The 16037-nt window shown below is 37.1% G+C and overlaps 1 protein-coding gene and 1 pseudogene across 2 annotated transcripts; one reads left to right on the plus strand and one right to left on the minus strand.

Annotated features, from left to right (window-relative positions):
* Nucleotides 1–531: 531 nt before the first annotated feature.
* Nucleotides 532–14609, minus strand: P2ry10 (P2Y receptor family member 10). Of its 2 annotated transcripts, none has more exons than XM_032890081.1 (2): nucleotides 14257–14486; nucleotides 532–3212 (listed from the first exon to the last, which is right to left on the minus strand). In XM_032890081.1, the coding sequence occupies exon 2, from the start codon at nucleotides 3161–3163 to the stop codon at nucleotides 2177–2179; it is 987 nt and encodes a 328-aa protein (XP_032745972.1). In that variant the 5' UTR covers nucleotides 3164–3212; nucleotides 14257–14486; the 3' UTR covers nucleotides 532–2176. The 2 variants fall into 2 exon arrangements, with proteins under 2 accessions (XP_032745972.1, XP_032745971.1); XM_032890080.1 differs by lacking the exon at nucleotides 14257–14486 and adding an exon at nucleotides 14557–14609 and having other exon boundaries at nucleotides 2025–3212.
* LOC116889430 lies at nucleotides 5263–5359 on the plus strand (annotated as a pseudogene).
* Nucleotides 14610–16037: the final 1428 nt, after the last annotated feature.

Raw genomic sequence — 16037 nt, forward strand, 5'->3', positions numbered from 1 at the left:
TCTGGATGGCCTTTCCTTCAGTCTCTGTTCCATATTTTTTCTCTATATTTCCTCCTGTGAGTATTTTGTTCCCCTATCTGAGAACAGGGTTCCCATTGGAGGAGTTAGAGAAAGAATTGAAGGGGCTGAAGGGGCTTCCAACCTCATAAGAACAACAATACCAACCAACCAGAGCTCTTGGGGACTGAACCACTACCCAAAGATTACACATGGTCAGTCCCATGGCTCCAGCTACATGTGTAGCAGAGGATGGCCTTGTTGGACACCAATGGAAGGGGAAGCTCTTGGTCCTGCCAAGGCTGGACACCCCAGTGTAGGTGAATGTCGGGAGGCCGAAAGGGGGGTGAATGGGGAGGAAACACCCTTATAGAAGAAGGGTAGGGGGATGGTATAGGGGGTTCATGTCCAAGAAACCAGGAAAGGGTAAATAAATATCCAATAAAAATGTCCAACAAATACATCCAATAAAAATATCCAGGTAAATGTAAATAATATCCAATTAAAAAAGGACTGAAGCATTCACACCAAGTGATTTTTTTAAAAAACCTTCTCTTTAGAGTGATATGCTCTGTACAATTATTGTGATAATGTTACCAGTAATTCCAAGCACATTAACAACTCTCTTAAAGCAGTGCTTACAGATTCAAGTTAATAAATCACACATAGCTCCAATTAAAAAAAAACTTTATTACATTATAATTACAGAACTATCTCATGGTCAAAAGAAAACCAACAAATGTTCTTTTTTAATTCCTCCTTTTGTTGTCCCTTCCTCTTCCTTAATCTTCACAAATGCATGCCTACCACTTCCTTTTCTTGCCTGCACCCCAAATGTCTATGCTCTGTTAATTTCAGACCTAAAATACCAGTTAATTGTCAATCTGAAAAGGTAAGAGGTCTGTTGTATTTGTATCATCTATATAAACACTTAAAATATTATCTGTAACTTTCAGAAAAAAATAATTCTCTCATATTTATTCACAATGTGATAATATTTCTCTGGTTCTAGTGCAATTGTGTGAGTTCTGATATCAGAAAACCCTTGAGATTTTATTTAGTGGCATATACTGTATTTTTAATGGAGAATTTTTAAGAGGAAACCTACATTTTCTAAAATGTGGCTCAGTTTCATAGCTTTCTATTTTATGAGATTTGCATGGCTTATATTAAGCCATAAAATTGACTTTGAAATAATGAACTACTAAGTTTCTTCTCATCAAGACTATACAGATGATTACACTAATAGGACAATATATTTATCATAGAAGACTCTAACCAGTATCATGCTAATCCTCAACATATGGATTTATTGATGAGCCCAAGAACATTGGGCTAAAATTATCTATACCTACTATGCTTATCTTCAGTTTGTGTCTTCATCATTAAACTCAAACTTGGTATTGACTTAATTAATATAAAAATATAAGCAGAGGCAATAATATAAACATATGCCATGTATACTTAACTGTTAATCCTGAGGCATGTTGTTTAACCTCTCGGCTGTTACATTTATTCATTTGTATTTGTAATTTCCACATTTATTGTCACTTGTATTGAAAAAGTAAGATGAGATGTTCTTTGTAAAAATACATAGCAAACTGCCAACCTAGAAAATAATAAACATCTATAAACATCCAATGAGTGCATTTTCATGCCCTGCATTCAGTAGCAAGAATGCAGTGCTAAAATTCATTCACGCATTTTTGTAACCTTTGTGTCACTTTGTCCCTGTTTAATGTTTTAGAAAGAACTGAAATCTTTCATTCATTCAGAAATAAAATTATTCCATGGTGGACATTTACTTTTCTGTAAAGATTAATATACATCTTGGAACTCAGTACTATTCTATTTACAGAAGACAAATGTAAATACATGCATTCAATTTATATTTGGATGGAAACATCTGTTAAAAACTTGAACTTGATCTGAGACTTGTAACTAATAGAATGTCATAAATTTTAAATTGGAAGCACATGGATCTTATTTTTCTTTTTACTCCCACATTTTTTCACATTGTGCTTTCTTCATCTGTGGAGACCACAACTATCACATAAGAAAACTTTTTCTTCTATTTCCAAGGTTCAGTTAAAGAAATAATTTGCCTGGCAATTCCTGCCTTTGGACGAGGCCACAGAACATTAGGTAAAGAGAATCCTAACTGAAGAATTATCTCATTTTAGCTAACCATGGATGAACCACTTTCCCTGCTCATGAGACGAGAACGAGTAACAGAGCTCCCATGGCGAGATAGTTGGTCACGAAACTCTGAAGCCATGAAATAATACAGAATCGGGTCCAAAAGACAACAGAGACTTGCAAGGCACAGTGAAAAAGGATGGAAATACATGGCACTTTTCACAATGGGACAACTGGTAATGATGTTTTCCTTTACCATGGTGTAAAAAATGAAGTTAATGTGATAAGGAGTGAAGCAGATGACGAAGACTGCAGCACACATGAAAACCATCCGCAATGCCTTTTTCCTCTCACTAATCCCTTGAAAGGCAATCGGTGGGTGTTTCAAGGATACAGTTGTTTTCCAGGTACAACATGCGATTGTGAGCACTGGAATCACAAATCCAGCAAGTTCAGCAATTGTAATCATGGTGACCAGAACCACTGGATCCATCTGTTTGTACCCAAGATCAGCAAAGCATGAGTCTGTGTTATTAGCTAAGCCAGCACTTCTCATGATGGGAAACGGCAAACAGGCAGTCCCCACAATGATCCAGACAGCAGCACTGATGCCTACATCGTACCTCCGCTTCCAGTTTCTGGCTCTGAATGGCTTGAGAAGAAAGAGACACCTCTGGAGGCTAATGCAGGTCAAGAAAAAAATGCTGGCATACATGTTGAGATATTTCAGATAGAAGCACAGCAGGCAAAGGGCCCTCTGGAATGGCCAGTGACGATTGATATAATAGTAAATCCGAAGAGGTAAGGACAGGATATGAGCAAGGTCTGCCACTGAGAGGTTGATCATGAAAATGATGGCTTTATTCTTCTTGCTGATGAAGCGAAACAGAACCCACAGGGCTGCAGTGTTAGCCAGGAGACCCGGGATGAATATGAAAATGTAGGTGGTTGCATACAGAGAGTTCTGAAATGTCACATTAATGGCATTGCAATTACTCTCAACAGTGCTGGTACTATTGCTGCCCATCTTGAATATCTCAGTATGTTCATCAAGAAAAACTGTGGAATTATGGTTCCTGCCAAAAACAAAAACAAAACAAAAAACCACAAAGTTAAAAAATACAATGGTTAATACTTTAGTGAATATCTAGGGCTCTCTTTTACCCTGAGATATAGAATATAGCATTTAGAGATAACACACAGATCAATAAGAAGAGGCTCACAGAAGATGTATTTCTGACCCAACTTTGCACAGTAAATAAGTTAATAAATGACTGAAATGTGTCCTGGCATATTTCTTGTATTCTTCTTTTCACAGCAAAAACATTGTGGCATTTAAATATATTCCTCAAACTTGCTTGTCCAGCATTAGAAAATGCCTTGAGTTTGCATTGCCATGGATCTGGCTGACTTGGGGAATGTGGGAATATGACCTTTTCACTATTTTATCATAATACCTCACTACTCAAGTCATTTTGTTCTATCTCCCTGGGCTTGGGTCCCATTCTTGGCTTACATGAAACACTTCAATAATGTACAATTTCACACACTGAACAATAAACACTTTCTTCTTGTAATTTTGGAAGTATACTGCTCAGGTTTCCCTCTCTGAAGAACCCCACACCATTATACATGTTAGTCTGTATACATATAAATATAAAATTTAAATGAAATTTTCCTATCCAGCCTGACAATACCCCCCCCCAAGAAACAAATACTATCTAGCAAAACCCCAATGCTAGGCATGAGAAGCCTCTTTTGAGTTCTTGCTTAGGGATATTCAAGAGACTCCCAAACATTATAGGCTATTGTTTTTTCCCTTGCTTAACAAAGGTGGAAGCTAAGTCCATATTGCTGAAGATGCCATGCACTTTGGACACAGGACCCAGAGAACATGAGCTGTATCTGAAAGCCTCCTCCTTGAAAACTAGCATTCATGGTACCGAAGAAACCATGCAAGCTTCCAAAGGAAGAGAGCAACTGATAGATATGATACCTATGAATCACATAAACAACCAAAATGATGTAATAATCCCAAGGGTATGATCAATACTGGCATGCAGACCTTGGTATTATTTTGGACATAAGACCCACCCAGAGGGAAATCATGCATGGTACTGGATCCAGTCAACTAACCCAGGATAGTGAAGCCATAGATTCTGGAGGAGAAACTACAGCTGACATTTTGCTAAGCCAATATCATCCCTAACAACATTTTAAATACTTGTCCTGCCTACAGATAAGTGTATTCCTCACCCCTCATCAAGGAAAACTCTCTTTGTAATAAAGAAACAATTAAAGAAAACACAACCAGCAAAAACGCAGAGTTGTGAACCCCCACTTCAGTCCAACTCTTTCATCTAAGGCTCGAGGATCACTGATTTAAAGGGAGTAGAAAGCTTGTCAGAGCCATAGGAACAGGCAGTTTGCTCTGAGGTTGTTTTTCTTAGAAACATCAAAGACTTTATACCCATGAAGTCTTGTCAACATGACTACCTAAACATGAGTGGAAGAGGGACAACACCTATAGATATGCAAATGTGGAAGAGGAAAATTCATGAGGCTATAACCCTACATAAACCTAGACCCCCTCACCCACCCCCCAACAAAAACTTACAGGCAATAATGAGTGGGAGAAATACGTTTTCTTTTGGGAAAACAGACTAATTTGTTATCAAATAGCAGTGGTTAATACTGAAAACATACATACAATTGTCATTATATGGGTTGAGCAGGTTTATTTATATATTTAGGAGCACGCAACAACAACAATAATAATATCAAAAAGACCATGAATTTTTAGAGACAGTAAGGTGGATACATTAAAGGGATTGGAAGAAGGAAAGGGAAAATTGAAAATTATATAATTATATTATAATCTCAAAAAATGTTTAGCATTTTTTAAAGAATCTTATACTGGTGCAATATCAGCAATCACAATGAACATTGCCCTAATACCAGTAAAACAGGGCATCCAAACTACTTGAGAACAACTTAAAATTTAATTTTGAATGAATGTTAAAGTAATCATTATAAGAACAAAACTTTTAGACATTTTATATCATATGATGATTTATTGTTTTGTATTATACTTTATATTATATTGAGATATAGAAAACATAAACTGTGCTTGCTTCAGCAGCACATATACTAAAATTGGAACGATACAGAGATTAGCATGACCCCTGTGCATGGCTGACACGCATATTCGTTCCATATTTTTTCTCTGATCCTGGTCCATCAGCCCTGGTTCTGATCCCTATACTCAGTCGTGGACTCTACAACCCGCCCCCAACTCGCCAACCACAACCAATAGCAGCCTCCTTTCCCTCGCTCACCTAAACTGGTAGAGCAAACTCAACATACTTCATTCACTGGGAATGACTTTCCATTCAGGTAAACTGATACCTAAATTTCCAAAAATGCACCTCAACAGCGCCCGGTACTGTGGGGGTGGGAGGGAATTCTTTGTGCATATTTGTATAAAAATCACTGACTTTCCTTTTGAGGTTTTTATTTTTTAAGAAAAGGCAATTCAGTAGACTTAGAGCTTTGAACTTTCTTTTGTTTTGAAGGTTCACTCTCCGAAGTTTTATCTGAGAAAAAGAATGTAGAAAGTCATTGGGAGATTTTAAATACAAGAAATTTTTCAAAAGGTGAAGTGTCATTGTATTTTAAAAGTCTGTTTATATATGAATGAATATATATCATATTCTAAATGTTATTCCATCATGTTTTACACAATTAATGCTGAAAAGAAAAGAAGAGAAAAGAAAAGAAAAGAAAAGAAAAGAAAAGAAAAGAAAAGAAAAGAAAAGAAACTAATCTTTATGGCTTCTCAAGTTCTGTACAGAGTTGTAGAAGACAATGGGAAGTTGCAGCAGACTTACTATCTTATTTTAAACACCTTATAAAATCTCAGATTAGGAAGGCCCTTTGAAAATCACCTATTGAACCTATACATAATACAGGAAAAAGAAGCTAGGACTAAAGAGAGATTGATAAATTCAAGAGCTGAGGATTCAAGTAGGAGGCGTTTCAATCTCTAATAGATATTCTTCTCCATCTTCATTTTCCTCATCACAACAATTTACACAAGCATTCCTTTAATGAGATTGAAGGGATAATTATTTTATTCAAAACTTCAAGGGGAAGAAAAAATAAGGATGGAAGGAAGGAAGGAAGAAAGGAAGGAAGGAAGGCAGGCAAGGAAGGAATGAAACAAGTGTGCCGTGAAGTTGTTTCTGATCCTAAGTGGCGTCTTACGTTTTCCCTGTTGAGTGTATTTACTGCAGGAGCATTGTAGATTTAAGTTCTCTTTCTTTGTGGATGAATGGCATCTGATACCATTTGCATTCCCACTGCAATACACAGAGGTGAAAAAGCATAACAGAACCCCAGTAACAATTTCACAGACATAAAAGAACCCAAGTACTTTCACTTTCCCCACTCTTGTCTCACAGATGTAAATCTACTTGACCTATCATTGGTGATATGTCATAAAGAGTAATGTAGTCATTCTGTGTATTTATGGAGGACTTCAAATAGAGAGGAACTCAAAGGCAGAAGTGAAGGAATCATATTTTAACCAGGAAGGTTATAGACCAGAATCAGAAAAAGAAGCATTCATATGTTTTATCATTTAATTGGAAGTTTGATTACAACTTCAGAGGGTTGGTACATGCTCATCCTAGTGGGAAATAACAGACATGGAGTGGAAGCAGTGTCTGAGAGCCTTATGTCCTGATCTATAGGCAGCAGGAAGAGAGGGAGAGAGACAGAGAGACCGAGAGACAGAGAGACAGAGAGACAGACACAGACACAGCTACAGATACAGATGCAGATGCAGATGCAGATGCAGATGCAGATGCAGAGATACAGACACAGATACTGGGCCTGGCATGAGCTTTTGAAATCTCAGTGCTCAATCCCAGTGACATACCACCTCCAACAAGGTCACGTCTACTTCAACATACCTCCTCATCCTTCTCAAAACCTTCCAGTCTTGGTGACTAAAGAGGTGTCATTCAAACCACCAATGAGGTAAAAACAAACAAAGCATACCCTTTTGTAGGGTTGTTCCAAGGTTTTTTGTCATAAGGTATTTTGTAACTTGCCTCGCTGCAACTTGATGTGACTTTAAAATATAGCTGGCTTAACCACCATTTTCACAGCTTCAATAGAACCCCTGGATAGGACATATATCAAATCCTATGTCCTCAACATGTGCTCCTCTGAAATGTTAGGAGTAGGCCTAACTTAATGAGGAGGTGGGTCACTGAGATGAACTCTGTCTTTCCATCCACCATGGTAAAGCTCTCTGCCATGTAAGACTGAGTAAAATGAATCCTTACCAACACTCATGTTTAGTTTAGATGCTGATCATTTCCTTCTGTTGTTTTGTTACCTATGCAGAGGCTCCCAGAGAGCAAAGGGAGCTACAGGCACACTACAATTTCAAGAACTAAGAACACCTTGAGCCCAATCGAGTCCCACTTCCACTTTTTCTCTTCACAAACAGGACTGTTTGTTGGTTTTTTTCTTTACTGGTGCAGACAGTTTCATTTGCTAACAGAGCATGTGCTAATAACACATCTGAGTTAAACAGCAGAGCTCAGTTTAGCCAAAACAGAAAGCACAAGGCCTATTTGCACCTTTTTTTTTAATTATGGGGTTGTGAATCTGTCACATATACAACTCAGAAATTCACAATTAGTCACAAATTTAGATTCTCATGACCTGGTTACCAAAACTCTTCTCCAAACAGAAGAGGAAATAGTAAGAGGTTTCACTCATCTCCTCGGTAAAAATTAAGTGTAAAATCCCCATACTGGGGAGAGATGGGGAATTTATTCTTGGTTCAACAGAAATATAACGCCTTGGAACAGGAACACCTCACTTGGTCTGAAGAATTTGTGTCATCCTGAAATTTAAAATATAAAAGCAATCTAAAAAATCTACTAAGCAAAAATATCCAGCATGTTCCCTCATTTTCTGTTTGGGTACTGTTCTCTGTCACTGCTCTTTCTCTAGCTTTGTCTGCGCTACTCTAGCCCAGCCTTCTGTCTAGACTTTTCCCATGCTCTGTTTCTGTGTAGCTTCCCTTACTTCCATTACCAACAGTGCTCTCCTTTAACCTAGATATATTTTTGGTTCCTGTCTCATGAAGAGATGTGAAATTCATGATTCATTCCTGAGTGTGTGCTTCCCTTTTCTGCATCCCTCTATTTAGAATAGCCTCATTCCATGTCTTTATACATCGAGCTACATTAAGTCTTGGTTTGGAGGTCAGAGAAGCTTCACCATTTGAACTTTCAAATGAATCCTCTTTGTCATTACATGTTCTTTACTCTTAATCTCCATAGCATCAGCATTTGAAAGGTACAGGCCCACTTAATCTTTTGCCCAACCCAATGTTTATCTTGTTATTAACTTCATCAGTGCCATAAAAGAGTGCTTTATCCAACACCATGTGGCTATTAAGCCTCCAAAGAAATGTTGTGTGTAAGTGGTTCAAAGCTCTAATCTCAAAGCATTTTGCAAAAATGAAAATCCTGAGGTTATGAGGTTATCAACGAGTACACTTTAGTTACCTGCTGCTTCCTAAAAAAAAAAAAAAAAAAAAAAAAAAAAAAATCTGTCTTCTCATTTGGATTATTAGACTTCCCAGAATGTACTCTTTAATGCTTAGGAAAGTCAGGCCTGTTGAGGCTTAAAAATATAGTCCTTGGAATAAGATTCTCATGGCTTTTTATACTTTAAAAAATGTTCATTGCACATTATAAAGGTATCGCAGAGATACCTGCTTCATTTTATTAGCAAATGTGTTCTTATCTGCTGTTGGGACTCAGAATGTTAATGTAAAGACTGAGTCTGTACATCTCAAAGCTCTTCACATGTAGAAACCAAGTTTAAAAAGGAAATGACTCTGTGAATTTACCTTCCCCCCCCATGGACTTTTGAGGCAGAATCCAATCCTATGACTCCAGGGGTGAATTTTGTGAAAAACACCAAATATCCACAAATATTATCCCTCTGAACCTCACTAGAGGAATCTTTTAGAGAAATCCCACAAAAAATCTGAAAAATATCTGTAAAAATCAGTATGCCATATGAACTTAAGTGAAGGGCATGGGTGATAAGGAATCTTTAGACCTTTGAGGAAAGTGGAACAAATACCATAGGTTGTGGTAACAAGACGATGTATTCAAGAAAACATTAATATCTTGTCAAGGCCACAGGATTATTTTATGTTAGTACTCAAACCAACAGTCTGGTAAGTAGGCCTCTTACTGCTTTTTGTACCATGTTCTCCTGCTTCTATGAAAGTATCGGATATACAGTATCTCAACTGAGTGAAGATGGCAGTTGAGTTGAGATGTTTCTACTCTCAAATTGGTCTCTATAGGGACAGGGTTAGAGAGGAAAATTGAGGTTGTGTCTGTGGAAAAAAAATAATAAAGTCAAGCCCAGTTTGCCTGAGTTGTTGACTATTCTATTTATACAGTAGCAATCTTTCAAACCTGAAATTTAGTCGAACATTTGCAATAAAGGCTTCCACAGCATGCCTGTATGAACTAATTGTTATTAATGACATACATCTGGAACTTTATTTGAAATTTAATCTAGAAAACATATATTTTATGTATATATGACATATGCTAATTACTGAGGATAGGTGAGTCGAATAACAAATTCTGGAGAAGAATTTACTTGGCCGATATTCTTAAGAAGTTTGCATCAGTGGACTGAAGAGGTGGCTGAACAGTTAAGAGCACTTGTTATTGCAGGCATCCTGAGTTTGATTCTCAGCACCCACATGTAGGCTATCATACATTACTTCAGTTCGAGGAGATCTAATGCCCTCTTCTGACCTGCACATGCACATAAGATTGAAAATAATAATAATAAATATTTTAAAAAGAACTTTGTAGTCATATGTGAGAGAACATAACAGTAATTCAACATAATACATCTTAAAAATGTGCCATGAACGATGTACTAAAGATATTTCTGTAGAAACAGAAAGAAGGTTTGTATAGAAAAGGTCAAAAATTGAAACTTGAAGGAAAGGAATTTCAACAATCCGTTTTGAGGGTAAGCAGAATATAGTAGAAGAAACATTCAAAACATTCAAAATTCCCATAGTATTAAAATGGGATGACAGTCATTCTACCAAAGCGGGTGAATAGGATTAGATTATAAACGTATGGACTAAGTAAGAGAAGCTAGTTTAAAGGAAAGATGATTAAGGCAGATGGTGCCATACCATAAAAAGGTTTGAAGGCATTTGGGGAAAGATAGGATCTTTCAAAAAAAAAAATAGGATAAGAATTCTAATGGGAGCGATACTTGAAATTGAGAGTGATCCCTCTAACAACATGGTGGAAATTGGTGTTAACAGACAGCATAGGAAGTCCAAGCCACTTTGGTATAGTACGTTGTTCAACAGTTCAGACTTGCCAGAGATGGGCAGAGCATGCTATATTCAGTACACAGACCACAGAAGACTAAGTAAACAACGAAACTGTTCCTCCTCCTGACTACTAAAGCAGTTGGAGTAATAAAGAATAAGCTTGAAACTTGGTAGGATGTGAAACTTATAATTTTAAGGACAAGTCGGATAAGACACTGGATAAGCTATGAAAGTCAAAGAAAATTTTATTATAAAACATTATAAAATTTACCTCTTTCTTATGCTGGTATCTTTGAAATTTGCACTCTCTGTCAAGATTTGTCAAGAGTCATCAAATTCTGTCTTTTCTGTGGACATTTCTTTCCAACGTCAACACTAAATTCCACTCTAAAATGTACCATGCTGGCTAGCCCAAGACATATCAAATGTGTATATACTCTCCATGATAAAATCCTTTCTGTCAGAGGTCAATAGTTTCCTCCTGTCTCAAAGGCCCACTTCAGCCTTTATTTTTCTCCAGCATTGGGGAACTGTAATTTGGCTCTCCTCTTCTTCCAAGTCTAACTGTATTTGTAGATTTTGCTAAGAAAATGGACTCTTTACAGTAGGATTGTATATCTTAGGAGAGTATATGTAGCTTATCCTGTCGAACAAAGTCTAGACAGGGAGTAGAAACTTATGTAAGCTAGAGTATATATATAGTGTAGGCATATGTTAGCAAACACTTAAGAAATTCTGTCACATGAGCTACTTTCCCAGTAAAAGCCTTAATCTTTCACTCTCCTTGAGATAAATGAGGTTAAACTCCAAGAAATCAGGACAAGTAAGAACCTAAAAGCCTATAATTTCAGTTTTCTATTTCCAGTAGCAATCTTATATGCTTAAGTAGAATTTCATCATTTAGCAGTATATTTTTGTAGAAACAAGTTTTGTTTCAAAATAAGTGTTTATATCAGGCTTTTGAGTCTGATTCACTAATGCTGAGGCCAAGGTTTTAATAGGTACCAAAAGGCAGCTCCCCTCCCTAAATAACTATATTAATATTCAGTTTTCGCAGAGACAACTCAGCATGTCTATATAATTATGGTATGAGATTTGTCCTTAACTCATAGTAAAATACTAAATCTAAGTCCATGTGTTTCCTAAAGCTACCCAATGCTATTTTTATGTATATCAATAATTTCTGTAGGAATTGGGAATTTTATTATTATACCTTTAACAGATCAGGAAATTGACTCTCAGCAGGATTAATTTTATTTCCCAAAGTCTGAAAGGTATTGCAATTTGACTTGTAGTAAAATTTCTTCATAAAACTAAAGAAAGCTGAAACTCCATTTCTAAGCAAGGTTTTGAATGGAAAAATATTTTAAGACACCATTTCCATGGAATAGACTCTCCTTAACCCTGCCCTTCGTGGGTGTAGCTCTAGCACTTTATTCTTTGCACCATGCATATACGACAAATGACTGCCCACCAGGTTGCAGAGCAGTCCCACCAGGTGTCAGGGTAGTGCCACATCAAAATCATGGATTTTTATGAAGTTTTGCTTATGGGCTCAAATTGCAGTGGGTTGCAGATAGAAAATTTGGTACACCCTTAATTTTGGCTTTGATAGAAGGAGTGTTGAATTAAATAAGACTTGGAGGATAGGGAAAACTGAAAACAGTAGAATACTACACTCTTTTTAATACTACACTTGGATAAAAGAAACTTTGAGTCTACTAGTCAAATACCAATTCTCTACATTGCTACGATAAACCCATTTTTCATTTCTTTATTATTAAAATAAGACAATTGAACTCAATGGTCTTTAACTCTGTTCTAGCTCTAACTTTCCTTGTTTGGTATGAGCACACCCCTGATACTACTGCCACTGCTGGATCCTGATACAGCCATTACCCCTGATGGGCACATATACTTAGAGCATTATAGATATGTGTATGTAAGTATTAAAAATCATTGTTGAATGATAATTACAAATGATAGTATTAGTGAATATTGTCTAAATGAAACTTGAGGATACTAGCACTCAAATAAGTAATCCCATTTCCCTGAAACTAGTAAGCAATGAGCTCAGTATGGAAAGTCAGTTCTGGGATTAAGCTCTATTCATTCCCTAAGTACAAGCTCTATGACTCTTTACCCTCTCAGCTCTCCTTCTCTTGTCATTAAGAAACTAGCACAATTTAGCAAACACATATATCAAAATTATTATTTTCATTGATAGTAGGGGTAGCCTGTGGGCTTGTTGTCTTAGAAAAATTGAAAAGGAGAAAGAACTAAAGAGGTGGAAAAAAGCAAAATCACCATTCTAATAAAACTACTGAGAGCACACAGGTCCACATCCTTCTTGATGATGGCATACATTATAGTTATAAAGTACCAATGCAATGGGTAGGTCATTCTGTGCCCAGGATTTGGTTTCTTATAACAGCAACCGTACATAGATTTTTTGTTTGTTTGTTTGTTTCTTGAAGGGACCAATGGCTGAGCCTCAAGTAAACTTTTTGGATAATTTAATTAAAATACACTGCCCTGATAGTGGAAAATTGCCCATAATATGGTTTCACAGTAAACATCTCGATGTTCTGTTAGAACCATGACACAGGCTTTATAGGATGCAAAATCACTTATCTCAAACAGAGCCAACAAGTATCACCCCCAACGTTCCCCCCAAACTGTGCTCATTCACTTGGAGTTCTTTGCTCCTCCACTACTTGGATTTAGTAGTTCATATAATTCGAACTGAGCAACTTTCTCAATTAGGCCCTAAAAAGAACTGTATTTGACCAAAGAAGGGACTGGATTCAGCAAGAACCATTATAAAAAGCAACTGTCCTAAATTTATGACATAATAATCAGTATAGTTTAGACAACTAGAAGCCCTAAGTATATCTGCATATCACCTACCTCGTATCCTGTGCTTTAGTTTTGCATAGATAAGTTCTTTTATTAGTAAATGTAATGATGATTTTCTGCATCTATTTAAACAAGCAAAACAAAAATATTCCCACTTGAAAAATTCTAAGAATTGAGATTCTCTTCTCCTGTAAAGCAGGGCAAAGTCAGCATCATTGTGTATAAACTAATTCTGGAATCATCCAAGCATAGTCTGCCATGAGGAACTCCCTAGAGAAGCTGGCTTTGGACTCACTACTGTTAGCTCCACGCTAAAGTGCATTCACTAAAAAGATAAGTATTTCAATCTGGACTCTTCTATCTAGAAGTATTGACATTAGAGCAACAATGACTGCTAAAGAATCAAGGAATACCTCTGAAAAAACTCTGACAGTCAGAAGGGTCACAGGTAGTTTTATACTACTTCTGAAAGACAGTCTTCTATAAGGAAAAACAAACGTGTTTTAAAACTCACTTCCTAGCTGCAATTCTGCCACTAATTACCTTAATGTTCTTAAGTGGCTTCATCTCACTGTCTCAGATGATTTGACTATATCATGGGGGATTTTTATCTGTGTATACCTTTATGCTCCAAAACACACCATCGAACATTCTTCCTTTAAAGCTAGAGGAAAATAATATTTGTCTCAATATCTCTATAAGCTAAACTTACCATTAAGAGTTTAAACCTAAATTTTTTCATATATAACTAGATAAATTATACACAGCAGAAATTCAAATCCCTTTTAGTGGCTAGAAACATGTCAAATTGTCCCAAATGGGACCAAATACAACCCTGTACTTACCTTTTATGGCATCCATTATTCCTTTCCAGCTCACAGAAAGCCCCTTTAGAAAGCAGTAAAGTTATATCCCATTCACTATAGTGTATTGTAACAGTGGAGGCTAATCACACTATACTTCACTTTGAACTCTGGCTAGACCCAAAGGCAATCACATTTGTTCCCCCTGTGAGAACCCTGAGAAGCCAGAGACCATTTTATTCAAAACACTGCCTTCACAGCTGCCCCTGTCCGGATCTTCCTGTCCCCACCAATCCTCCCAGAAAAGAGCCACAAAGTTACAGGTGCTGGGCTAGAACTTACCCTGATGCTGAGCTGGAATAAGGAGTCCTGTATATTTGCAAAGAGATGGGAGTAAAAATGTACAAGTCTGGGCAGCAAGCACATATCCTGCTGATAACTGAAAAAAAAATTAGTGTTGAAAGAGGAAGTAGAGCACATTAATGTCTCACCACAGAAACCTTACTTGCACAGAACGAAGGTAAGTCCCTTGAGCACATGACGTTAGTCAAGTGTGATTTCTTCTCTATTTCGTCTGTGCTGCACAAACAGCTTGATACGTCCTCACCCTCTTAACTGTTTCCCACCTTATTTCCTTCCACCACAACCCAAAATGTTTTCCTTACTACATCCAGTAGTTTTGGGGTCATGATAAGACTTCTAAGCCAAATATAAATAAAATTTACCTAAGAACTGGAAAGCTGCTGCTCTTTGAATTCTGGGAGGCAAAGGCTGAGGAAACTGCAAACTACACATCACAACTAACAGCAGAACTATCTCAGTTTAAACTTTCTACTCAATCTAGATCATCCTCATCTCGATCAGTCCATTTCTAGATTCACATTTTAATGTGTGCTTTTGTGTGTGTGCATTTATTGTGCCTTTGCTATACTGTAAACTGTAGCATACTGAGAGCAGAAGCTATGTCTAGATTATTTCTGTATTGCAAAGCACTTTCATGAGTGCTGTTTAAATGAAAAGTGTGGAAATGGGTGAATAAATAAATTCTCAAAGACTGTACATGTAAATAAATGAAAAGCATGATTGATCTCAGATCTGCCTCCGGTGTCATAGGACTCTTCACAATGATACTTCACAATGTCTATGGAGCCTTCAGAAATACGCAAGAAAATACCACATACTTAGGAACAACACATTCAGCTTAGTTTCAGAAAAATTCTGAGAAACAAGGCTTACAAAGTAGTACAAAGCTCTACAGGCATGTGAAAGAACCACACTTAGAATGTGCAGCCTGCAGCTGCAACGAACTTTCTGGGTAATAACCATAGTAAAGAAGAAAAACATAAATACTTGTGGGTTAGGTCAAAGAGTAGCGTTTTGATTCACAGATAAGACTGATGAAAGAAGGAAATGGAAGACCACGTTTTTGTAGGAGGGCAACCTGGAACTGCAACAGCTCATTTTGCAACGAATGCATCTTCTAAAACCAGAACCGTTAGAGACCTAGGTGGAGCTAGGCCCAGCACTCAGGGATGTCCAATAAAAAGTCATAGGGGCGTTGAGGGATGGAAAAGAAATGGTTTTAGCATTAGAAACTAAGAACGTGGGCTGATTGATGATAGGACCATGACTTGTGAGGACTGGCAGTGAAATAGGGTATTCTTCCAGGCTGAACTATGTAATGAAACAAGCTTGACCTTGCAGTCCTCCTCTTAATTCTGATTGCATAGATTTATCCAGCTCCAATCTGTTGTTAATTTAGTTTTTTGATTTGGCATCCCTACTGAAAAGAGGCTAAGCTGACAGGCCAACACACATCTCAG

Source organism: Rattus rattus, chromosome X (genome assembly GCF_011064425.1).
Source record: "Rattus rattus isolate New Zealand chromosome X, Rrattus_CSIRO_v1, whole genome shotgun sequence".
Taxonomy (NCBI): Eukaryota; Metazoa; Chordata; class Mammalia; order Rodentia; family Muridae; genus Rattus; species Rattus rattus.

Coding starts and splice junctions, on each gene's coding strand:
- P2ry10 (XM_032890081.1), bottom strand. CDS start 3,163: ATGGGCAGCAATAGTACCAGCACTGTTGAGAGTAATTGCAATGCCATT.